Below are 24,596 nucleotides of genomic sequence, written 5' to 3' on the forward strand. Positions count from 1 at the left end.
TACATAACACACTAACTATACACTCCAAACACGCTATATGTCACAAATCTCTCAACTCTCAAAACTCGCTATCTCTGTCGCTGTCTCCAACACATCACTGCTGCTGTCAATCATCCACCGATGTCCCTCCCACATCTTCCTGTTCCTCAACAACCAAACAACAACTTGCACCAGACACAAAGCAAACATAACGGCAATGTTCGCGAAAAAGCGTGTTGGACATTATTTACCCTAAATCCGGTTGTGGACGTGCCGGTGCGCCCGCTCCGTCAACTCGGGCGGTGGGCCGTGTAGCTAGCGCTAGCTAGCGGCTAGCGCTAGCTACACACAAACATCCACAGATTCCAATCCCACTTTGTTGTCCGCGCGTCTCCGGATCTCCTCAGATCCGAACAGACTCGGTCTGGACTTGTTTAATCTCATTAATCCACAACAGTCAGTTTAGATGCACAGAACGGAACCGAACCGCCGGCAAAATCCCGGTCCAGCTCGCGCTGCTGCAGGTATAAATCTGCTTGTTTCTTAAGGTATGTCGTGGGCTTGAGCTCTGCAGTGATTGGCTCTGGTGCGCACGTGACTGTGGTGGCTCCGGTGGACAATGCTCGTGGAATTTGTAAAGCATTTATGAAATAATTTATTCACGGTATCATTGCAGTCCAAACAAATGCGAAATAGCACACCACTGAACCACGCAGCAGCCATGTTGAAAGTCTCAGGTCAGTCTGATCCTGATCCGCAGAGATATTTGAGGAACACACACACACAGACAGACAGAGATTCCTTGTATTATAGATAGATATTAAATCTGATTTAACTGCATCCTGAACACAAAGTTCAGTCTTTGTGTTCTTCAGAACCTGGACGTGTTCAGAGTCTCTTTTCTTTCTCTGTTTCTGTTCGCAGCGTGTCGACTCTGAAGTTCTGTTTGTTTCAGAGCGGCTCAAAGTTTCATGTTCAAATATTCTTTATGACAGTTCAACTGTAAACTAAAGGAAGCAATAAACCAATATATAGTACAATATTTATTTATCTTCACTCATGATGAGTGAAGAATCAGAGTCGTCTCCACTGACCCGTTTGACCCGTTAACGTCTGTGTGACTGAAAACCTTAAATAAAGATATTATATCATATTTACCTTCATCCTCAGAATATTCACACTGTTAACACGTCAGACGTCTGCAGGTCGCTGACTTTAATTATTTATCTGAATTATTTATTTAAGGTGAATTGTGTGTGAGATGGTCCAGTCTGGTCCCACCCGACCCAATTGACATGCCTGTTGGTCAGTAATCACAGACACAGTGGTTCTGGTGTTCATGATGCAACATCACCTGAATAAGTTTACTGAAGTCAGCTGACACTGACCGTATCGGCCTCAAACATCCAGGATGACGAGTCGGCCGGATCCTACAGAACACCCAGGTGATGATGAGTGTGTGGTGCCGTGTGTGATCCAGTCACATCGGTTCTGTTTCAGTCTTAAATCTTTCTTTTAAACTGTACACAGTCAAACTTTATCATCTCGTCTGCTGAAGTCAAACCTGCAGTCGACTCAGCTCATAGCTCAGTTAGCCATGGAGCTAAGTGGCCCTGCTGGCTGTCTGGAGTCACGTGTGATCAGACTGGGACTTAATGTTGATTTGGACTGAACCAGAGGTGACCATCCATCCTGGAAACAAGACAGAGAGACGCAACTGTGGACATGTTGCTCACACAGAGGACACGAGTACCTGCAGCGAGAGACGAAGACGTGTCCTCTTCATCTCTCGCTGCTGCTCTCCTGATCTCTCTCCTCGACTCGCTCAGGTAACCAGATTTACTTCACACCTGAGAAGAAGATGGAGGACATGTTGGAGACGGAGGACGTGTTGAAGATGGAGGACGTGTTGGAGACGGAGGACGTGTTGAAGATGGAGGACGTGTTGGAGACGGAGGACGTGTTGAAGACGGAGGACATGATGAGACAGAGGACGTGTTGAAGACGGAGGACGTGTTGGAGACGGAGGACGTGTTGAAGACGGAGGACGTGTTGGAGACGGAGGACGTGTTGGAGACGGAGGACGTGTTGGAGACGGAGGACATGATGAGACGGAGGACATGATGAGACGGAGGACGTGTTGAAGATGGAGGACGTGTTGGAGACGGAGGACGTGTTGAAGACGGAGAACGTGTTGAAGACGGAGGACATGATGAGACGGAGGACGTGTTGAAGATGGAGGACGTGTTGAAGACGGAGGACGTGTTGGAGACGGAGGACATGATGAGACGGAGGACATGATGAGACGGAGGACGTGTTGGAGACAGAGGTCGTGTTGAAGACGGAGGACATGATGACACGGAGGACGTGTTGGAGATGGAGGACGTGTTGAAGACGGAGGACGTGTTGGAGACGGAGGACGTGTTGGAGACGGAGGACATGATGAGACGGAGGACATGATGAGACGGAGGACGTGTTGAAGATGGAGGACGTGTTGGAGACGGAGGACGTGTTGAAGACGGAGAACGTGTTGAAGACGGAGGACATGATGAGACGGAGGACGTGTTGAAGATGGAGGACGTGTTGAAGACGGAGGACGTGTTGGAGACGGAGGACATGATGAGACGGAGGACGTGTTGAAGATGGAGGACGTGTTGGAGACAGAGGACGTGTTGGAGATGGAGGACGTGTTGAAGATGGAGGACATGATGAGACGGAGGACGTGTTGGAGACGGAGGACGTGTTGGAGATGGAGGACGTGTTGGAGACGGAGGACGTGTTGAAGATGGAGGACATGATGAGACGGAGGACGTGTTGAAGACGGAGGACGTGTTGGAGACGGAGGACGTGTTGGAGACGGAGGACGTGTTGAAGATGGAGGACATGATGAGACGGAGGACGTGTTGGAGACGGAGGACATGATGAGACGGAGGACATGATGAGACGGAGGACGTGTTGGAGACGGAGGACATGATGAGACGGAGGACGTGTTGGAGACGGAGGACGTGTTGAAGACGGAGGACGTGTTGGAGACGGAGGAGGACGTGTTGAAGACGGAGGACATGATGAGACGGAGGACGTGTTGGAGACGGAGGACGTGTTGAAGACGGAGGACATGATGAGATGGACGACGTGTTGAAGACGGAGGACATGATGAGACGGAGGACATGATGAGACGGAGGACGTGTTGAAGACGGAGGACGTGTTGAAGACGGAGGACGTGTTGGAGACAGAGGACGTGTTGAAGACGGAGGACATGATGAGATGGACGACGTGTTGAAGACGGAGGACATGATGAGACGGAGGACATGATGAGACGGAGGACGTGTTGAAGACGGAGGACGTGTTGAAGACGGAGGACGTGTTGGAGACGGAGAACGTGTTGAAGACGGAGGACGTGTTGATCACTCTTCTTCTCTTCAGCCTCACACTGATGGGGAGCTGTGGGTTTTTTTGGCGGCGGCCATGTTTGTCCCTCTGTTATACGGCGAGGCTGTTGCTAGGCAACTTGAGAGCGTTGGGCATGTTGCCATGGCGATACTATAGAGAGCAGCTTTACCTCATGTCACCTCAGCTGAGCTCGGCGATGCGTTCACAGACGGCTGGTTCATTCCAGCGTCCTGACGGATTATTTTAACTGTGTCCTCAGATGACTTCAGAAAGAAGACAGTTCTCTGAGAGGACATCATGTTGTTATTGATCACCACATGTGTTCATTATTATTGATCATATACAGTCTGTCTTTGGAAGCATTTATCAGTCCAGACAACACTGGAGCACCGATACAGTACTGATATATAGATAAATATATAGAGATATACAACATCTGTATTATATAAAAATGTATAATGATAATCATCAGACTCAGTCAGACTCTGAGGCTGAAGTTCATCTCAGGTGAAACTTTCTTGGTCTCTGCTGCACTGACCTGATTTCTCCTCGGTCAGCTGAGGTAACGGATGTTTTCACGTATCGTTGCCTCGTTATCTGGCGCCTCATGTTGCCACGGTGATACTACAGAGCGGCGTTACCTCACATCACCGCGGCAACAACATCAGGACAGATTACTGTGACCGAGTCCTCAGACGACTTTCAGCTGCTGAGACTGTGGAGAGAAAACACACCAGATACTTTACTGCAGCAGGAGTCAGTTCATCTTCTTCATCATCATCTTCATCAGCAGCGTCTCCTGAAGAAAACATCCTGTTGATAAAACTTCTCTGTATTCCTGACGTGTTCCTGTTGACAGACGATTAGAAGAAACCTGACATGTTTCAGTGAGAAAACTTTATTGTGGTTCAGTTTGTTCAGTTTCAGCCTCATGATGCTCGTTAACGACGTGTAATAAAGTGTTTACTGTCTGTGTGTTGTGTGTCTGTCTGTCTGTGTGTTGTGTGTCTGTCTGTCTGTCTGTTGTGTGTCTGTCTGTCTGTCTGTTGTGTGTCTGTCTGTCTGTCTGTTGTGTGTCTGTCTGTCTGTCTGTCTGTGTGTTGTGTGTCTGTCTGTCTGTCTGTTGTGTGTCTGTCTGTCTGTCTGTCTGTTGTGTGTCCGTATGAATTAATCTGATTCATGTGTCCGCCTCCCCCTGCTGGTCGTCTCCCGTCACTGCAGCTTGCTGAAGTTTCTTTGTCTTCAGCTGCAACACAAAGAAAAAATATAAAAATAATCCCAACCAGCTGTTTTCACTCTGCAAACACCGACAGAGGTTCTGTTACAGGAAAGGACTGATGAGCTCCGATCGATTCTTTAAAATCTTTATTATAAAAACATTTGCAGCGTGAAACCATGCCGACGGCAGAAAATAAACAGTTTGACATCAAAGTCCTGCAGGTGGTTTTAACTTCTGTCCTCACAAATCTGAGGCTGAGTGACCACCTGTGATGTCACTTCCTGCTCTGTATGAGACAAACAGTCTCCATGTTTCTACTCAAAGACAGAAAGAAGTTCATGTAGAACATTTGCTGAATGAACAAGAAGGTCCAAATAATGCAGAATGAGTCAGAGACAGAGTTTCACAGAGTTTATAAAGTGTCTCCAACTCAACAACTCACTAAACTGACACATTTGTTAAGGGAGTCTGGTGCTGATGTCACTGGTTCAGTGGTCCGATCAGTTGGAACGATATATTCTGGTGCGTTCTGCCGGTCGCTGTCTTCTTCTTACGTCAGTGGACCAGTGTGTGATCCAGTCCACCTCTGGATGTGGTCTGAGTGATCGGATCTTATGTGTCCTCATTCACACCTGTACGTGGAGCTGTCCACCTGTGACCAGACCACTCAGGACGGATGTTTACACCGGTCTGAACAGGATCTGTCGTCAGGCTCAGCACATCAATGCGACATGATATCAAATTATTGTTTCTGAACAACCATCACACTGCTGATGTCAGTTGAAGGTTTCTCTTTTGTTTTCTCGTCCTCTCTGAGTTCTGGCCCTGGCCTTGGCCTGGGTCTTGGGCCTGGTTCTCCTCTTCTTCCTCTGATGTGTTTTGCCGTCAATGGCTCGTCTCTCCACCTTCAGCACCTCCTCGTACAGGTACGCCGGCTTCACATCCAGCAGGAAGCCGAAGAGCTGCAGCAGCCACACGAACGTCCGAGGCAGCGTCGGTTCCACCTCTGAGTAGTGACTGCTGCAGGACCTGTGGAGAAGAAGAAGAAGAAGTCAGGACTCTACACCTGCAGGACCTGTGGAGAAGAAGAAGAAGAAGTCAGGACTCTACACCTGCAGGACCTGTAGAGAAGAAGAAGTCAGGACTCTACACCTGCAGGACCTGTAGAGGAGAAGAAGTCAGGACTCTACACCTGCAGGACCTGTAGAGGAGAAGAAGTCAGGACTCTACACCTGCAGGACCTGTAGAGGAGAAGAAGTCAGGACTCTACACCTGCAGGACCTGTAGAGGAGAAGAAGTCAGGACTCTACACCTGCAGGACCTGTGGAGAAGAAGAAGAAGAAGTCAGGACTCTACACCTGCAGGACCTGTAGAGAAGAAGAAGAAGAAGAAGAAGAAGAAGTCAGGACTCTACACCTGCAGGACCTGTGGAGAAGAAGAAGAAGAAGAAGTCAGGACTCTACACCTGCAGGACCTGTGGAGAAGAAGAAGAAGAAGAAGAAGAAGTCAGGACTCTACACCTGCAGGACCTGTAGAGGAGAAGAAGAAGAAGAAGTCAGGACTCTACACCTGCAGGACCTGTGGAGAAGAAGAAGAAGAAGAAGAAGTCAGGACTCTACACCTGCAGGACCTGTAGAGGAGAAGAAGAAGAAGAAGAAGTCAGGACTCTACACCTGCAGGACCTGTGGAGAAGAAGAAGAAGAAGAAGAAGTCAGGACTCTACACCTGCAGGACCTGTAGAGGAGAAGAAGTCAGGACTCTACACCTGCAGGACCTGTAGAGGAGAAGAAGTCAGGACTCTACACCTGCAGGACCTGTAGAGGAGAAGAAGTCAGGACTCTACACCTGCAGGACCTGTAGAGGAGAAGAAGTCAGGACTCTACACCTGCAGGACCTGTGGAGAAGAAGAAGAAGAAGTCAGGACTCTACACCTGCAGGACCTGTAGAGAAGAAGAAGTCAGGACTCTACACCTGCAGGACCTGTGGAGAAGAAGAAGAAGAAGAAGAAGTCAGGACTCTACACCTGCAGGACCTGTGGAGAAGAAGAAGAAGAAGAAGAAGAAGTCAGGACTCTACACCTGCAGGACCTGTAGAGGAGAAGAAGAAGAAGAAGTCAGGACTCTACACCTGCAGGACCTGTGGAGAAGAAGAAGAAGAAGAAGTCAGGACTCTACACCTGCAGGACCTGTAGAGGAGAAGAAGAAGAAGAAGAAGTCAGGACTCTACACCTGCAGGACCTGTGGAGAAGAAGAAGAAGAAGAAGAAGTCAGGACTCTACACCTGCAGGACCTGTGGAGAAGAAGAAGAAGAAGTCAGGACTCTACACCTGCAGGACCTGTGGAGAAGAAGAAGAAGAAGAAGTCAGGACTCCACACCTGCAGGACCTGTAGAGGAGAAGAAGAAGAAGAAGTCAGGACTCTACACCTGCAGGACCTGTAGAGAAGAAGAAGAAGAAGAAGTCAGGACTCTACACCTGCAGGACCTGTAGAGGAGAAGAAGAAGAAGTCAGGACTCTACACCTGCAGGACCTGTAGAGGAGAAGAAGAAGAAGTCAGGACTCTACACCTGCAGGACCTCGCAGGCTGACAGACGTTTAGTCAGTGATCAACGGTTTACTTCCACTTTTTGTCGGTAACCAGCCGTCAGCTACAGCCGACCTACCGCGGTTTGCAGGCTTTGAGCGCCGGGTGCCAGTAGGCGGAGTTCAGGGGCGTCAGGACGCCAAGTTTCAGGGTCATGACTCCATCCAGCTTCTTCTGGTGCAGACTGGGACCGTCCGCTCCGTCCTCGTTCCCCCAACAGAACCTGAAGCTGGACGGATCGACTCGATCGACGCCCGCCGGGCAGGAAGACAGCCTCTCAAAACACACCTGCACCTGCTCTGCTATTCCTACACACACACACACACACAGACACACACACACTGTAGTTGACATACATGTGGGTTTAAAGGAACAGTTCACCCAAATATGATGATATAAAGACAGGTGAAGTGTCGTAGTCCACAGAACAGTTCTGGAGACTTGGATTACGCTGCTGTCAGTCATTTCAAACATTTATAATGACACTGTGGCAGATATCGTGTCACATCTCAGCAACAAAACTAGAAGTTGGTTACAAACTTGGCAGGACAGAGGAAACATTCGAGGGGATGCAACATTTAAGTTGTAGCTTCTGAAATAAACATAATCCGTCTGATCAGCTCTGATGGAGCTCGGGATTCATCAGGAGGCTGCTTTAATTAATTTACACCTAAAGCACATCCATGACTAATAGAGATTGTAAATATAGCCCTATTACGGGTCACTTTGTGCGGTTAAACTAGTAAAAGGGGGTGGACATCAGATTCTTACTCTTCTTCTTTATCATGGTGCATTTCTCACTCTTGTTGCCATAGAGAGGTTTCTTTGCTTTCCACTGTTTCCTGTGAACGAGAGGAGACAATTAATCAATCCTGTTTATCAGAGACTGAATTCATGTCCAGCCTGATCACTAACAGACACAACTTACGACTCAACATCAGTTCTATTTGTTAAACTTACTTTAACCTTCGATGACATAACGGACTGAGAAACTAAAACATTTAAACTTCACTCTTTAATGATCACATCCAGTTATTTGACAGTTATTTTGATGAGACGAGGTGTCCAGGTGTGAATGTCTCACCTGGCGATGTCATGGACTCTCCTCTGCTGAGCTCGGATCAGAGCCGCCTGCAGCAGCCGGTACCACCTCCTCAGGTTAAACAGCTCTCCTGTCAGGTCACAGTTGTATTTATCTCCTCTGTGTTGCATTTTTATTGAATCAGAAATGATCTGAGGACTCACGGAGACTAAAACCAAAGAGATGAAATACAGAAGTTCTCACCGGTGTCGTCCTGGTCGCCTGTCTGATTGGATAAATCCCTAAAAGACACAAATCAAACAAACTCTCAACTTAAAATACAAATTCCTTAAAAACTCAGAATGTCAGAGTGATGAAGAACATTTCTGTTCACCATTCAGTGTGGTCGTCCAGGCCGAAGAGGAGCTTCATGGTGACGATGATGAGGGCGGCGGTCTGGACATCATAGCGCGGCAGAACAGGACGCAACAAACGGTCGGACACGTGGAGCGTTTCATCCGCCATACTGGTGCGCTCCACCAGCCTGCAGACCCACAGGTGGAGCTCATCTGGGAAATAAAGAAACAAAGACATGAGCCCATCATGACGCTTCAGTTTAATCCAGGCTTGATTCAGGATCACTGGCATTGTTACCGGGCAGGTTGGCGTCCATCAGGTATCGCAGGCTGAGCAGAGACGGGTGCAGCAGACTCTGACGGCTGATTGGAGGAAAAGCAGGAAGCTGCAGGAACAGAAGCAAAGTCTCCGCCTCTTTATGCACCCTCTGGTGAGACGGGACATCCTGCAGACAAAAAACATGTTCTGAAGTGACAGATACCACTGACCCTTTAAATATACAGTTCATTATAGATTATTGATCAGTATCGATCAGTATTGGGAGCTGATGGATTTCTGACCTCGACTCTGAAGATGAGAGCGTCTTTCCCCTCAAGCTTCATCTCATCAGGAAGATCCTCGTAAGCGTTCACATACGGGACGTGACCCTCGTTCACCAACCTGGAGACAAACACATCAACTGACTGTTCCAGGACTTTCCAGGACCTCGCCTGGAGAGCTTTCCTTGGCACAATCAACTCGATCTAATCCAGATGTGTGTGTTACCTGAGCAGGTCGCTGAGCGTCAGCGCCTCGGCGCTCCAGATCAGAGCGAGGTGGATCAGAGCCAAAGTCTTCGTCATGCTCATCAGACCGCGTGTCCGCCGCAGCCGGGCCGACAGGTAGCCAGCAGCATCCACAGAACCAGAACACAGCGACCACTCACTGGAGCTCTCTGTGGAGGTAAACGAGTGTTTCAACTGACATTCAAAGACAAACACAGCTGCTGCTTTCCCTCCTGACACAGCAGATACACTGACACTAAAGTAATCACTCATTTTAAAATCGAGAAAACGTTGAATTTCAGTACAAACATATGAAAACATCAGAAGACAAACATCAGGTCCTGTAAACCTGCAGACACACGCTGGAAACTTCACCATCTTTCAAGATCAAGTTTCTGACTGGAAGTGATTTAAAAAAAATGTCTTCAATCAGACATCTTTTAACTTCTTCACATATTTAAGGCGTCCTTCACCTGCGTTGGACCCGGCCGCGCTGGACGGGTTCGTCTCACTGGCCGACACAACAGACGACTCGGCTGCACTGTCCGAGTCCGAGTCGAGACCTCGCTGAGAGAGACACAGAACCTTTACTGCAAATATTTAGGTTTATAAAACTCAAACTACCTTCAATAATCTCAGCTGATCAACTTTACATTCTTTAATCACGACGATCAGCAAGCAGCTAGTACAAGATAAATACAGGAAGTGTAAATTATTAGTGACGTCACCACTTTAAACTTGGAGCTGGTCACTGGGTTGTGGGTGAAGGCCTGTCGACTCTTCTGCAGGTAGAGTCTCCACAGCTGACACAGCACGTCGTCCTGAAGCAAACACAGCAAATATCTGAGCATCTTCTCACCGAGAGGTTCCCCAAAATAAACTCTGCCTCCGTGTTCGGTTGTAAAAACAGACCTTAAAGTTCGGACTGACTCCCAGTCGGAGCAGAGCGTCGGCCTGGTTCCTCAGGATGAACTGGAAACCCTCACAGATCATCCACTGACGGCCGCGCTCTGAAACACAACGTTCAGAACACAGTTTATTCTTCAGGACTGATGTTCAATTTAATAATCATCATGTTTGAATCAGCAGAAACATTCAAATAAATCAGGTCATCAACTCCAGACTGACATCAGAGCAGCAGCTAGTCATTATCTGAACTTGATTCAATTAAAAAATCTTTATCAAAGTTCCCCCAGAGGTCAATGTGACGTCACATGACAAACAGTCCAAACACCAGAACCTTCAGTTCACTGTGACACAAGAACCGACTGTTCAAAACTCAGATATTTCAATGAGTCTACGAATCATTTCAGCCCTAAACCATTCAGAAAGATGTTCAACAGAGTGATGATGAATAATAATCTGCAGTCTGACCGGGCCTCTTGGTTCGGGATCCTCTGCTGATGGTGCTGATCCGGGTGGAGCCAGGAGTGAAGTTGGGGTCCACCACCTCTCTGGTTCTCTGAGAACGTTTGGACACTTTCATGTTATAAACTCAAAACTTGATGTAACGCTGCCGCCTGCTGACACACAGCAGGACTGCAGCACAGAAACAGCAGCAGGTCCGATTCAGCTTTAGATCAGAAACTGTCAGAACAAATGACAAACTGCAACAGAAGAGCTCAAAAACAGCTGAAGTCAAAAGGTTAAAACTGACGGCAGCAGAGAGACAATAAATTACAAAATACCACCACAAATAATTCGTATATGATCAATAAAGTTTAGAGTTGAACTGTGAACTGTCTCGTCTGTTGACATCATATGTGTGTAATAACATCATACAGGGATGTTTGCATATATGTCGATATCAAACAGCTTTGGACCTGAGAATCTCAAATATGTACATATTATATAACATATCTTAGACAATAGGGCTGTAATGATACACGTATCGAAGCCAAAAACGCGACACTCAGATCCACGAACCTGTCTCACGCTGGGGGAAGGCAGAATCGCGACACAACTTCCAGTCCAGATCAGCACTATGAGCTGTAACCACATTAACACCGCAGCGGTCGTTCACCAATTCTCCGCCGTTGTTCGTTCACACAGAGCGAAAGACGAACCGCTGTGTAATTCACACAAAGCCGGCACTGCGGCTCCTAAAGAGACGTGACGGTACACGTCATGATGATGACGCGTGTGTGTTTTCAAGGGGTTTCCCGGTGTCTCCCCTGTCAATCAAAACCCGACGGAGGCTGTCTTCCGGGGTAAAGTTCACTGAAGTCTCGGTCCGGAGGGCTGACCGTCACGGAGATTTTTTTTCATCATAAACACTCAGTGAGTTTCAGTTTTTTTTTCCGGTGACAGATGCCGTTTATCAGGCAGAAATGTGACGAGGAGTCTGTAGGACGGGCGGGAGGAAGGACGCTTCTCCACGTACAGCTGCAGTATTTTTCCTTGTTGCCAAAGACAGTTACAGTTACTACGTTACCTTAGTTTGGTTCTGTAACGTTATTTTGTGGGACATTTCTCTGTATTAAGTTGAGTGAAGGATCTGTGCAGTTAACAGACCATCAGATAGACACGCCCTCCACAATACTATCAGACAAGTATCATACACATAAGTTATTGAAATGTTACATAAATATAATGTTTAATTTAGAAAGAAAAAAAAATCAAGGTTTGTATCGAACCGTGGGTCAAAAATCGTGATACAAACCGAATCGTGAGTTTGGTGTATCGTTACAGCCCTATTAGACAAGCAAACGCATGTGTTCATATAACGTATGTCCTCCTCCGGTCCACACAATGTCAGACACACTGGGGAATGTTTAATGTGTGTATAAACACCTGTGTGTTGCACTGCTGCGACTACACACACATCCATCAGCTCAGCTGGTGGTGGTGTTGTTGTTTACCTCGATGACGTTGTGACACGACCTGCAGTAGAAACGACCCTCGTCTGAAACTCCCCAGTCCACCGCTGCACACTGAGCACAGGGCTCCCTGTACCCGGCCTGCAGACACACAGACACACAGACACACACACACACACACACACACACAGACACACACACAGACAGACAGACACACACAGACAGACAGACACAGACAGACAGACACACACACACACACACACACAGGATAATCTACATTAACAGGAATGAGACTCATAACTCGTTTGTTTCAATATTCTGCTCCTCTGAAACAAAACATCTAATTTGAGTGATTAAGCTAAAAATGTGACGTGTTTCCTGTTCAACTACGGCAGAGCAGCAGAGAACAGACACTTGTTAAACCTATTTTAAAGCAGGAAGAGAGAAATAAAACTATTATTATTATTATTACTGTGATACAACTGCACTTTAACACAAACCAAGTCATCTCGCTCGTCATGTCCTGAATCATAAACGAATACGATGAGTGTTCCCAGCTCTGAATACTCACGCACGTCACCAGGGTCTCATAGATAACAACTCAGTTTACTCTTTCTTTGCTTGGTTGATTGCATACAAGTCTAAAAAACCATCTAGAACAGCTTTTCGTGACAAAACAAAATAATCGGCATATAAACGTTGAACTCTCAGACAAGTTAACGCTTTTTAAATAGACTTTCAACGTTTAAAACGAGTCCAGATAAGAACTTTTATTTCGAAGTCCGCAATGATGAAGTATCAGAACATATTTTACCTTCATGTAAAGAAAGTGCTGGCTGTTAGACTGGTTCGTATAGATTTAGTTAAATATCTCAAATTCTGTTAAATGCAATTAGCGTAATAAACTTAATTTGACCAATTATTAAATGGAGTTTGGTGTGGACGGGCTAGCTAACACTCGCCGCTCCGTTAGCTTCACGCAGTAACGTTAGCTAACTTGTTTCTTACAGTGGCGGGAACCTGCAGCAGAACTTACGGTGTGCTCGTCGTCCATGTTCACTGACGAACAACCAGAACACGACACAAACACTTTTCTGTGGTTCTGTTAAGTTCGAGCTGAAGTCCACATGTACAGGGTTTGTTTGGGTTTCACTTCTTCTTCTACGGTTTCCGGTGGTGTGAATGTTCCGCGGCACTCTGCTGCCACCATCAGGCCGGACGGTGAACTGCACCGTCCTCCACCTGCGGGACTGCCGGTAGAGATGTTTGTGTTTCTGTCATCTGACGAACTACAATCTGACAAATGTTCATTAAAAATGTATTTTACTTAACTTTGAAAAGAGGGGATATGGAATATTACAGTTTTTCTCCATTGGTTTGACTCATTTCTTGAAACAGAAATTACATTCTTAAAACTCTAAGATCATTTGGCAAAACAGTCTTACAGTTCAGCACAACACCATAGTTCACCTGCAAAAGCTCACATCTCTCCCCAAAGTGTTCACTCATGTGTCAAAACTAAATTCCTTTCTCATATAAATAGTCAGTGCCCCCACAGTGCATTGTCCCTTTTTGTCACGATGGCAGAGGACCATTGAAATATCCCTCATGTCCACCTCTCAGTCTCAGCCCAGTCTTTCACTGACAATGGTTACTGTACTAGTTTTTTTTGTCGAGCTAACAGAATACAATTGTGTAGAAAACTGAAAATAAAATAGGATTTTACGATAAGAGCACCCTCCAAGGTTTGACATCACACATTGCACACAGTGAATATACTGTAATATAAACACATTGAAAATGATATGTAGCCTACAGTGCTGTAAATAAAGCTGGAGATTCAAAACTAACATTTCTTCACTGGTGGCTGTCCTCGCCCTCCGTCCACACGCTGCTGTCTGTCTGATCTCCTGTTGTATCATCACACGCAGCATCCATTACGTGGAGCAGGGACTTCTGATTTTGAGCCTGATGCTCGTACACTCTCCACCTCCAAGTGGAGAAAAACTAGGATTGAGGAAAGGAGAGTGAGGTGGTAGGAACACCATGACCATCCTTGGATGAGTAGTGAACCAGGCCCTGATGACCGGGCCACGTGGAAATTCACATTGTCCCAAACAATTACATACTTTGGTAGGTGAGGCCCTACGAGTCCTCTCTCATTTTCAGGGATCAAATCAGAATGAAGGCGGTCCAAGAAGATGAGGAGCTTCTGTGTATTGTATGGGCCAAGACTGGGGATGTGAGTGCCACACCATTCTCAGAAATGGCAGCACACACAGTTATATTGCCCCCACGCTGGCCTGGGACATCCACGCTGGCCATGTTCAGAAACTGTACTGGTCCTGGTCAAGTTCTATACATACATGTTTGGCAGCATTCACAATCATGGACAGCACCTGTCAGGTAACCAAACATATTGTTTGATTGGTCATCTGAGATGTGTGAAACTCCTCCTTTGTTAGTCAAGCTCTACTTTCACCTGACTGTCAATTAATCAGTTTATCAAATGTTCCAAGAGATTCATATATGGTATTCATGGTATTAGGTTTGTAGACTATTGTGTCCTGTAACTGTCGGCTAACTGTGCTAACTGTAGGCTAACTGTGCTAACTGTAGGCTAACTGTAGGCTAACTGTAGGCTAACTGTGCTAACTGTAGGCTAACTGTAGGCTAACTGTAGGCTAACTGTGCTAACTGTAGGCTAACTGTAGGCTAACTGTAGGCTAACTGTATTAATCATTTGCAAAGATGTACTAAGACATTTGCAATTTGATGAATTGAATGAGAAATTCAGTTCTGTTGTGAACAATTACCAAGTGGTTTGGAGGTTTGTCCGTGTTATTTTGAGAATGTAATTTCTGTTTCAAGAAATGAGCCAAACCACTGGAGAAAAACTGTAAATCAGTTAAACTACTATTCAATCTATCTATCTATAAGAAATAAATACAAAATAAATAAATAAATAAAACAGAGGTATCAGAGCAGCAGCAACAAGCACATTTCCTGTCCTCTGTGTGTGTCACCTCTGCAACACAGGAAAGTCCTCAGATATTCTACTGAAGTAAAAGTACTCACATCAGAGTACAAATACTCTGTTACGAGTACACATGCTGCCTCATCAGACTGATATCTGATCATCGGACTGATATCTGTCTCATCGGACTGATATCTGTCTCATTGGACTGATATCTGTCTCATCGGGCTGATATCTGTCTCATCAGACTGATATCTGTCTCATCAGACTGATATCTGTCTCATCGGGCTGATATCTGTCTCATCGGAACTGATATCTGTCTCATCGGGCAGATATCTGTCTCATCAGGCTGATATCTGTCTCATCAGGCTGATATCTGTCTCATCAGACTGATATCTGTCTCATCAGACTGATATCTGTCTCATCGGGCTGATATCTGTCTCATCGGACTGATATCTGTCTCATCGGACTGATATCTGTCTCATCAGACTGATATCTGATCATCAGACTGATATCTGTCTCATCAGACTGATATCTGATCATCAGACTGATATCTGTCTCATCAGGCTGATATCTGATCATCAGACTGATATCTGTCTCATCGGACTGATATCTGTCTCATCGGACTGATATCTGTCTCATCAGGCTGATATCTGTCTCATTGGACTGATATCTGTCTCATCAGGCTGATATCTGTCTCATCGGACTGATATCTGTCTCATCGGACTGATATCTGATCATCAGACTGATATCTGTCTCATCGGACTGATATCTGATCATCAGACTGATATCTGTCTCATCGGACTGATATCTGATCATCAGACTGATATCTGTCTCATCGGACTGATATCTGTCTCATCAGGCTGATATCTGTCTCATCGGACTGATATCTGTCTCATCAGGCTGATATCTGTCTCATCGGACTGATATCTGATCATCAGGCTGATATCTGTCTCATCAGACTGATATCTGATCATCAGACTGATATCTGTCTCATCGGACTGATATCTGTCTCATCAGACTGATATCTGATCATCAGACTGATATCTGATCATCAGACTGATATCTGTCTCATCAGACTGATATCTGCCCTGCAGCAGGAGGATTATGATGACATCAGCTGGTATAAATAGCGCTGCCAGATGTCTCTGTGTGGTCTCTGACATAAGATGGAGGACGGAAGTGTCTCCTGTCTCCTTCACAGTAAAGCTTCCTGTGCAGCTTCACCTCCTCCATCAAACAGACGCAGTTAAAATCACGTCAGACAACAAACTCAAGTTCAGTTCAGAGCTGAGAGAGTCGAGCTCACCACAATAAGAGCACAGCACGACGGCGGAATTTCAAAATAAAGCTTTATCTGGCAGCACAGACTGACAGCATGAAGATCCGGTCAGAACGAGCTAGCGATCAGAACCAGAACATGAGCTCATCACTTCTGTCTGTGTGCAGGCTGAACTCATCAGCTGTTGTTGTTGTTGTTGTCGACCTCCTGCTAATCCGCCTCTTCGCGACGCTTTTATTGTGAAGGCCTGACCCTGAGCTCAGCTTCCGGCCCGCCTATCCTGTCTGCGGGCTCTTGACTGTCGGCTCGGCTCGGTGAGTCTTCCTGGTTTATTTGCGGTGCGGACTCACTTTTAAACACACGAAGTGTTCATCCGGACCGGTTCCGCTCCTCTTCCTCAGAAATGACTTTTTAAAGTCCGGTTCTCATCCAAACCGTCTCGAATCTGATGCGACCGGACTTTGAACGGAAACCAGCAGCTGATCCGAACCGTCCGCCAGAGTCCAACATGAGAGCAGCTCTCAGCCTGCTCGCTGCTCTCATCGGGTTAACTGAGGCCGCCATGAGGCCCGAACACACACAGGAGGACCAGTACCGTAAGTGTTCGAACTCAGGTCCATGTGGGTCCGGGTCCATGTCAGTTGAAGAGACGAGCCGGACTTCTGTGGCTCAGACACAGTGTATGAAGGCTCACACCTGCCAGAACCGACTGCTAATGTCAAATAATGACAGAACACAGAACTGTCAGAACATGATGAATGTTTAGAACCGAGTCAGAACCAGTCATTCAGATTCTAAAAGTTAAATTATGGAGATAATGAATCCAAATGTGTCATTGAGTCACAGTTCTGTGTCACATATTTATAATCATGTAACAGAACGTTAGAGCGGATCTACTGGATCAGAACAATGACATGTGGAGTCAAAACAATCTCAATTCTGGACCAGTATCTCTGGTGGTGAACAAGACATCGACCTGTTGAGTCTGAATCACTAAAGAGCTTTAACTCCCCGATCAATAAACAGATAAAAGATGTAAATAAACAGACAAAAGACGTAAATAAACAGACAAAAGACGTTATTTCATTATAAGAATAATGATAAACGTTATTGATCAGTGAACGTGTTTCCGCAGCGTCTCTCCGCTCGATGCTGGACGACTTCGACGTGCTGCCTCTCTCCAGCCTGCAGACGCACTCCGTCCGCCGCCGCGACGTCCAAACTCAAACCCATGTGGAGAAGCTGCTGAGCTTCGACGCCCTGCAGAGGTCAGAGTCCAGTTCTTCACAGGTTCTGATGGGTCAGCACGAGTCCAGCAGACAACAGGTGTGTTTGTGTTCGCAGGCACTTCAGACTCTACCTGAGGACCAACAACGAGCTGTTCACCGACGACTTCAGAGCTGTGATCGTGGACGAGGACGGACGAGAGCGAAACTACGCCGTCAACAGACACAACTACTTCACTGGACATGTCATCGGTAACACGGATCAGAATCTGACATCGCTTCACACTGATGACGCTTCACACTGACGACGCTTTCACACTGACGACGCTTCACTCTGACGACGCTTCACACTGACGACGCTTCACACTGACGTCGCTTCACTCTGACGACGCTTCACACTGACGACGCTTCACACTGACGTCGCTTCACTCTGACGACGCTTCACTCTGACGTCGCTTCACTCTGACGTCGCTTCACACTGACGACGCTTCACTCTGACGACGCTTCACACTGACGACGCTTCACACTGACGACGCTTCACTCTGACGTCGCTTCACTCTGACGACGCTTCACACTGACGACGCTTCACACTGACGACGCTTCACTCTGACGACGCTTCACTCTGACGACGCTTCACACTGACGACGCTTCACTCTGACCGACGCTTCACTCTGACGACGCTTCAAACTGACGACGCTTCACACTGACGACGCTTCACTCTGACGACGCTTCACACTGACGACGCTTCACTCTGACGACGCTTCACACTGACGACGCTTACACTCTGACGTCGCTTCACTCTGACGACGCTTCACACTGACGACGCTTCACTCTGACGACGCTTCACACTGACGACGCTTCACTCTGACGACGCTTCACACTGACGACGCTTCACACTGACGACGCTTCACTCTGACGTCGCTTCACACTGACGACGCTTCACTCTGACGTCGCTTCACTCTGACGTCGCTTCACACTGACGACGCTTCACACTGACGTCGCTTCACTCTGACGTCGCTTCACACTGACGACGCTTCACTAGTCGCTTCACACTGACGTCGCTTCACACTGACGTCGCTTCACTCTGACGTCGCTTCACACTGACGTCGCTTCACACTGACGTCGCTTCACTCTGACGACGCTTCACTCTGGCGACGCTTCACACTGACGACGCTTTCACACTGACGACGCTTCACACTGACGTCGCTTCACACTGAAGTCGCTTCACTCTGACGACGCTTCACACTGAAGTCGCTTCACTCTGACGACGCTTCACTCTGACGACGCTTCACACTGACGTCGCTTTCACACTGACGTCGCTTCACACTGACGTCGATTCACTCTGAAGTCGCTTCACACTGAAGTCGCTTCACTCTGACGACGCTTCACACTGAAGTCGCTTCACACTGACGACGCTTCACACTGACGTCGCTTTCACACTGACGACGCTTCACACTGACGTCGCTTCACACTGACGTCGCTTCACACTGACGACGCTTCACTCTGACGACGCTTCACACTGACGTCGCTTTCACACTGACGTCGCTTCACACTGACGTCGATTCACTCTGAAGTCGCTTCACACTGAAGTCGCTTCACTCTGACGACGCTTCACACTGAAGTCGCTTCACACTGACGACGCTTCACACTGACGTCGCTTTCACACTGACGTCGCTTCACACTGACGTCGCTTTCACACTGACGTCGCTTCACACTGACGACGCTTCACACTGACGTCGCTTCACTCTGACATCGCTTCACACTGACGTCGCTTCACTCTGACGATGCTTCACACATACTTAACTTCTGTTCTTCTGCTTCAGGGGAGGAAAACTCTCGTGTCCAGGCTCATATAGACGACCACGAGTTCTCTGCTCGCATCCTGACCGAGGAGGCCGAGTATAACATCGAGGTAAGACACAACGGAAACGTTTTCCCCACCTGCAGCGTCTCCTCAGAGAAACACCTGTGTGAGGAGGTGTTCCCACAGCGCCCCCTGCTGGCAGGAGGTGGCGGTGCACCAGACGTCAGCAGGATCAGAACTTCTGTCGTTCGTCTTGTTTTTAATGCAAAAAAATGTCTTCTAGAAAAGATTTGCTGCTTTTTCAAAACATCTCAGAACCAAAAGTGTGATAATGACAGAAATCTTTAGTAGCGACCCGAAACATCAGCATGCTAACATGCTACCGATGTTTACCATAATAACTGTTGAATGTAATGTATTAGCATGCTAACAGTAGCTAATCATCAGTGGACAGAGTCTACCTGGGCTGATGTGATGTCATCAGTTCTAATGTGTTGACCCGATGATGGCGCTACAGGAACCGTCACAGGGTCACCAGAGTTCTGACGGTTCATCTTGACGGGAACACGAACACCTCAGAGCTGTTTTCTATGTTTGTCTGCTGTGATTCTTCTCTCAGCCTCTGTGGAGGTTCACGTCAGCGCCATCTGATGACCGTCTGCTGATCTACCGCTCAGAAGACATCAGGAACCTCAGTCGACTGCACCAGCCGTCCGTCTGCGGCTACCTGACCTCCGAGCCCGGCCAGCTGCTGCCTGCAGGCGTCAAAGGGTCCATGTTAGAGGAGCAGGAGGAGGAAGGTCAGTACGAACGCTGAAGAAGAAGCTTGTTGTGAGAACGAGATGACGTTTTATTGTGAAATCAAGATCTTTAAATGTCAATCAAGAGCTTTTAATCTGAAAAATCAGATAACTTTTGTATTAACGAGCTTTAAATGTGAAACAAAGATCTTTAAATACGTACTTTACTATTCTGAAGACTTGTATTGTGAAGCAGCAGCAGGAAGTGTTCATGTAGTGACTGTCAGAACTTCCTGTGTGGTGTTTGTGGATCAGAGTCCGTGTCCAGAGGGAAGCGTCAGGTCCAGGATCACCTGAAGAACACCTGTCCTCTGCTGCTGGTGGCCGACCACCGCTTCTTCAAACACATGGGCCGCGAGGAGGAGAGCACCACCCTCAACTACCTGGTCAGCACACCGTCCACACACCTAGTTTTAACCTCACCTGCATCACCTCCATCACCTCCACCTTCACCACCCTGACTGTGTTTTCAGATTGAACTCATCGATCGGGTCGACGACATCTACAGAAACACGTCGTGGGACGATGAGTTCGTTGGTTATGGCGTTCAGATCCAACAGGTGAGGAGAAGGACGGGACAGAAAGCACCACAAACATTTCTGTTACCACACTGACGCTGACGTCGCTCCGTGTGTGTCTCCCGTCAGATCATCATAGAGAAAAGTCCGACCGCCGTCGCTCCGGGAAAACGTCACTTCAACATGAGAGTAAGTCCGGAGGAGGACAGAGATGTGTGGGACGTCAAGAAGCTGCTGGAGGTAACGAACAGAGATGACTGCAGCTTCACACTGTAAACACAGACTCCATGTTTCTACACAGAACAGCTGCTGAATCCACAGGAAGGAACAAATCATGAAGCATTCTGCAGAGACAGAGTTTATAAAGTTTGTTTAAATCACTACATTTGTTAATGGAGTCTGGTGTGGTCCTGGTCCAATGAGTCACAGAGGACGTCAGCTCTCACATCTGTGTGGTTTTGTGTCCCTGCAGCAGTTCAGTATCGACATCGCAAAGAACGCCTCCAACGTCTGCCTCGCTCACCTCTTCACCTACCAGGACTTTGATGAAGGCACTCTGGGACTGGCCTACGTCGCTCCGTCCAAACCGGACATCCCCGGAGGTCTCTGCTCCAAAGGTGACCCGCTGACTCAGCACAGCTCAGAGACAGGTAGACATGAAACAGAAAGTAATTCCTGTGTGTTCTGTCTCCAGCCTGTCCGTCATCTTCCAACGAAGAACGAGAGATCTACCTGAACACGGGCCTGACCAGCACCAAGAACTACGGGAAAACCATCCTGACGAAGGTGGGCTGGTTTAATTATCGTCAGATGATTAACATGATGATTTAAATCAGTTTGTCACTCTGATGGAAGAGTTTATATTTGTGGAAGTGGACACGTGGTGGATGTTCACTGAGGTGGAGTTCTGCTGTCAGTGATCGGTTCGTGTCGCCTCCACAGGAAGCCGACCTGGTGACGACTCACGAGCTCGGTCATAACTTTGGAGCGGAACACGACCCGGACAACATCCCGTACTGCGCCCCGCGAGAGGACCAGGGAGGGAAGTACGTCATGTACCCCATCGCTGTGAGCGGCGACCACGTCAACAACAAGGTGCGCCTCCTCTGTGTGACGCTCTGAGCTCTTCACGGGTCGACTCCTGAACTGTAACTGAAGCGTCTCTGTGTGTCCAGCTCTTCTCCAACTGCAGCAAACGCTCCATCGTCAAGCGGCTGAGGTCCAAGGCGCCGTTCTGCTTCAAGCAGAGGAACATCAATGTGTGCGGGAACTCTCGGGTGGAGCAGGGCGAGGAGTGCGACCCGGGGCTGCTGCACCTGAACTCGGACCGCTGCTGCACCCCCGAGTGCAGGCTGAGAGCCGGAGCTGAGTGCAGGTCAGAGCGAGTCACATGAACGTAGACGACTGAGAGTCTTTAGCGTGACTCAGGTTTAAACAGTTTAAACGATCCCGTCATCATATTTATTTATTTATTGTCTCCTGTCAGCAGGATCACAAGCATTCAAGCTCGGGTTGGTAAAATCTGATCAATAAATCAAATGCTGTGACAAACAGTAGAGTGCATACCTCCGCCACAGCCCAACAGTCGTCTTCTGTGCTCACTCAGAGAGACCAGACACCTGATTCATCACCATCAATGGATCAGTTCCTGAATTAAAAATGAAAATGTGGACAAACGTCTCACAATGTGAAAGAAAGCAACAAAAGCTAATGAAAAAGCCAGACTGATCCTGGATCCACTGGGTTCAGATCTGTCAGTAGTTTCTGTGTAATCCTGCTGACAGACCGACTGTTCACCTGTCGGCAGCGTCACGAGCAGTGAACGTGGTTGTGATGTTCAGTTGTGTATCGTCTTGTTGTTTCTGAGCTGTAAACGTGAAGCTGAGTGGATCACCAGCGTGTCTCTGCGTTCAGTGACAGGAACAGTGCGTGCTGTAAGAACTGCAGGTTCGAGTCTGCAGGTGAAGTCTGCCAGGAGCCCATCAACGCCACCTGTAAAGGCCACTCCTACTGCACAGGTCAGCTCTGGGGTCAAAGGTCGCAGGTTTGTGATGTGAACGTGTTGCAGAGCGGCTCGCAGTGACGGGTCGGCTGCGTCTGTGTCCGCAGGAGTCAGCAGCGAGTGTCCACCGCCAGAGAACGCTCGGGACAAGACGGCGTGTCTGGACAGCGGCGAGTGTCTGAACGGAGAGTGTGTTCCCTTCTGCCAGGCCCAGCTGAAGCTGCAGCCCTGCGCCTGCAACGGTACCGACTAGAACACTCTCTGAACCTATGACCCGAACACACAGTCACAGGAACTGTTCATTCAGTCAGCTCAGTAAAGGAACAGTCCAGTCCTCCTCTCCTCCTCCTGATGATATAAAGTCAGCTGAGGTCCACAGAACACGGGTCAGGTTGTGTTCTGGACTGCAACACTTCAGCGGACTTTGTATCATCAGGAGGAGAGGAGGACTGGACTGTTCCTGTGGTTTGTTTTATTTGAGGAACATTTAAAGTTGTTGCGTGTTTGGTCTTCAGTACTGATAATAAAACAGAACTTCACCTCGCTCCGTTCGGGTCTTTAACTCTGTTTGTTTCCGTCTTCTGGTCAGAAACCAACTCGTCCTGTAAAGTCTGCTGTCGGAACAGCAGCGGCGTCTGCGCCCCGTACCAGGACGCAGCAGGCAGCTTCCTGTTCCTGCGGAAAGGGAAACCGTGCACCGTGGGCTTCTGTGACGGAGCGGTAAGTTTCGTCAGCTCGTCTGTTTCTGCTGGTTCTGAACGTGAAGTGACCCACGTGGTGTCTCTGCAGGGGAAGTGTATGAAGCAGGTGCAGGACGTCATCGAGCGTCTGTGGGACTTCATCGATAAACTGGACATCAACACGTTCGGGAAGTTCCTGGCTGATAACATCGTGGGCTCGGTGGTGGCGTTCTCTCTGCTGTTCTGGGTCCCCTTCAGCATCCTGGTCCACTGTGTGGTGGGTCTCAGAACTGTACTCCGGTCATGTCAGAGGTTCTCTTTACCCTTGAATGTTCTGACTCTTGGTCTCTTTGTGTGTCCAGGACAAGAAGCTGGACCAGCAGTATGAACAGAACACCAAGTCTCTGTTCTTCCCCAGTGTGAGTGTTCTGTTTATGTTCTGTTCACGAGCTCTCAGGTCCGTTAATCTGAAGACGGGTCAGTGAACAGACTGATCTCATAACAAACATCAAGTGAAGCCTGAATTAAACAGTGCTCTGTTAATTTCCCAGAATGCCGAGCTCCTGAGCAGCCTGGAGTCTGCGTCCGTTCGGATCTTCAAACCTCCAACCTTCCCGACCAGCACCAATACCGCTGGGCTACCCCTCCACCCGTTCGGTCCCCAGCAGACCAGTACCCCTCCGATCTCCAGCTCCGACCCGGACCCGGCCCCGGACCCGGACCCAGCCCCTGGGCCAGCTCACCCCCCTCTGGACAGCCCCCGCATGGCCACCATCCAGGAGGACCCCAGCTTGGACTCCCACCTGGACGAGGAGGCGCTGCAGGAGGCGTTCGGGCGCCCTGCCGGGTCGGGTCAGCGCTCCTTCGAGGACCTGACGGAGAAAAGCTTGACGAGTCGCAGCGAGAAGGCGATAATGTTCAGACTGCAGAGACAACATCAGATCGACAGCAAGGAGACGCAGTGCTGAGAGGACGCACCTGTCCTCACCTGTCCTCACCTGCCCACACCTGTCCTCACCTGCCCACACCTGTCCTCACCTGCCCTCACCTGTCCTCACCTGCCCTCGCCTGCCCTCACCTGCCCTCACCTGTCCTCACCTGTCCTCGCCTGTCCTCGCCTGCCCTCGCCTGCCCTCACCTGTCCTCGCCTGCCCTCACCTGCCCTCGCCTGCCCTC

General features: G+C 48.3%; 2 protein-coding genes across 2 annotated transcripts; one reads left to right on the forward strand and one right to left on the reverse strand.

Moving 5' to 3' along the window:
• Positions 1–4,717: 4,717 nt before the first annotated feature.
• On the reverse strand, positions 4,718–13,298 carry taf1b (TATA box binding protein (Tbp)-associated factor, RNA polymerase I, B). Its single transcript, XM_030405342.1, has 15 exons — positions 13,168–13,298; positions 12,174–12,272; positions 10,687–10,774; positions 10,225–10,322; positions 10,041–10,133; positions 9,786–9,879; positions 9,314–9,482; positions 9,109–9,208; positions 8,846–8,993; positions 8,586–8,760; positions 8,456–8,493; positions 8,255–8,342; positions 7,942–8,012; positions 7,250–7,478; positions 4,718–5,617 (listed from the first exon to the last, which is right to left on the reverse strand). Exons 1-15 carry the CDS (start codon positions 13,183–13,185, stop codon positions 5,365–5,367), a joined length of 1,761 nt encoding a protein of 586 aa, XP_030261202.1. The 5' UTR covers positions 13,186–13,298; the 3' UTR covers positions 4,718–5,364.
• A 3,386-nt stretch (positions 13,299–16,684) lies between these two features.
• On the forward strand, positions 16,685–24,596 carry adam17b (ADAM metallopeptidase domain 17b). The gene is made up of 18 exons (XM_030405339.1): positions 16,685–16,986; positions 17,526–17,658; positions 17,735–17,868; positions 19,440–19,528; positions 20,040–20,220; positions 20,476–20,606; positions 20,694–20,780; positions 20,868–20,978; positions 21,211–21,355; positions 21,433–21,524; positions 21,681–21,833; positions 21,914–22,113; positions 22,653–22,756; positions 22,848–22,982; positions 23,330–23,460; positions 23,530–23,697; positions 23,783–23,839; positions 23,972–24,596. Exons 1-18 carry the CDS (start codon positions 16,839–16,841, stop codon positions 24,386–24,388), a joined length of 2,616 nt encoding a protein of 871 aa, XP_030261199.1. The 5' UTR covers positions 16,685–16,838; the 3' UTR covers positions 24,389–24,596.

The sequence above is a fragment of the Sparus aurata genome, chromosome 22 (assembly GCF_900880675.1).
Source record: "Sparus aurata chromosome 22, fSpaAur1.1, whole genome shotgun sequence".
In the NCBI taxonomy this organism is placed as follows: Eukaryota; Metazoa; Chordata; class Actinopteri; order Spariformes; family Sparidae; genus Sparus; species Sparus aurata.

Excerpts from the sequence above, each read along its gene's own strand:
- taf1b (XM_030405342.1), bottom strand. Across the intron at positions 8,761-8,845 it reads GATGGACGCCAACCTGCCCG|ATGAGCTCCACCTGTGGGTC; the intron begins GTAACAATGCCA and ends TTTATTTCCCAG. Across the intron at positions 8,343-8,455 it reads AGGCGACCAGGACGACACCG|GAGAGCTGTTTAACCTGAGG; the intron begins GTGAGAACTTCT and ends GTGACCTGACAG.
- adam17b (XM_030405339.1), top strand. The coding sequence starts at position 16,839 with ATGCGACCGGACTTTGAACGGAAACCAGCAGCTGATCCGAACCGTCCG. Across the intron at positions 20,607-20,693 it reads GCACCACCCTCAACTACCTG|ATTGAACTCATCGATCGGGT; the intron begins GTCAGCACACCG and ends CTGTGTTTTCAG. Across the intron at positions 20,781-20,867 it reads ATGGCGTTCAGATCCAACAG|ATCATCATAGAGAAAAGTCC; the intron begins GTGAGGAGAAGG and ends GTCTCCCGTCAG.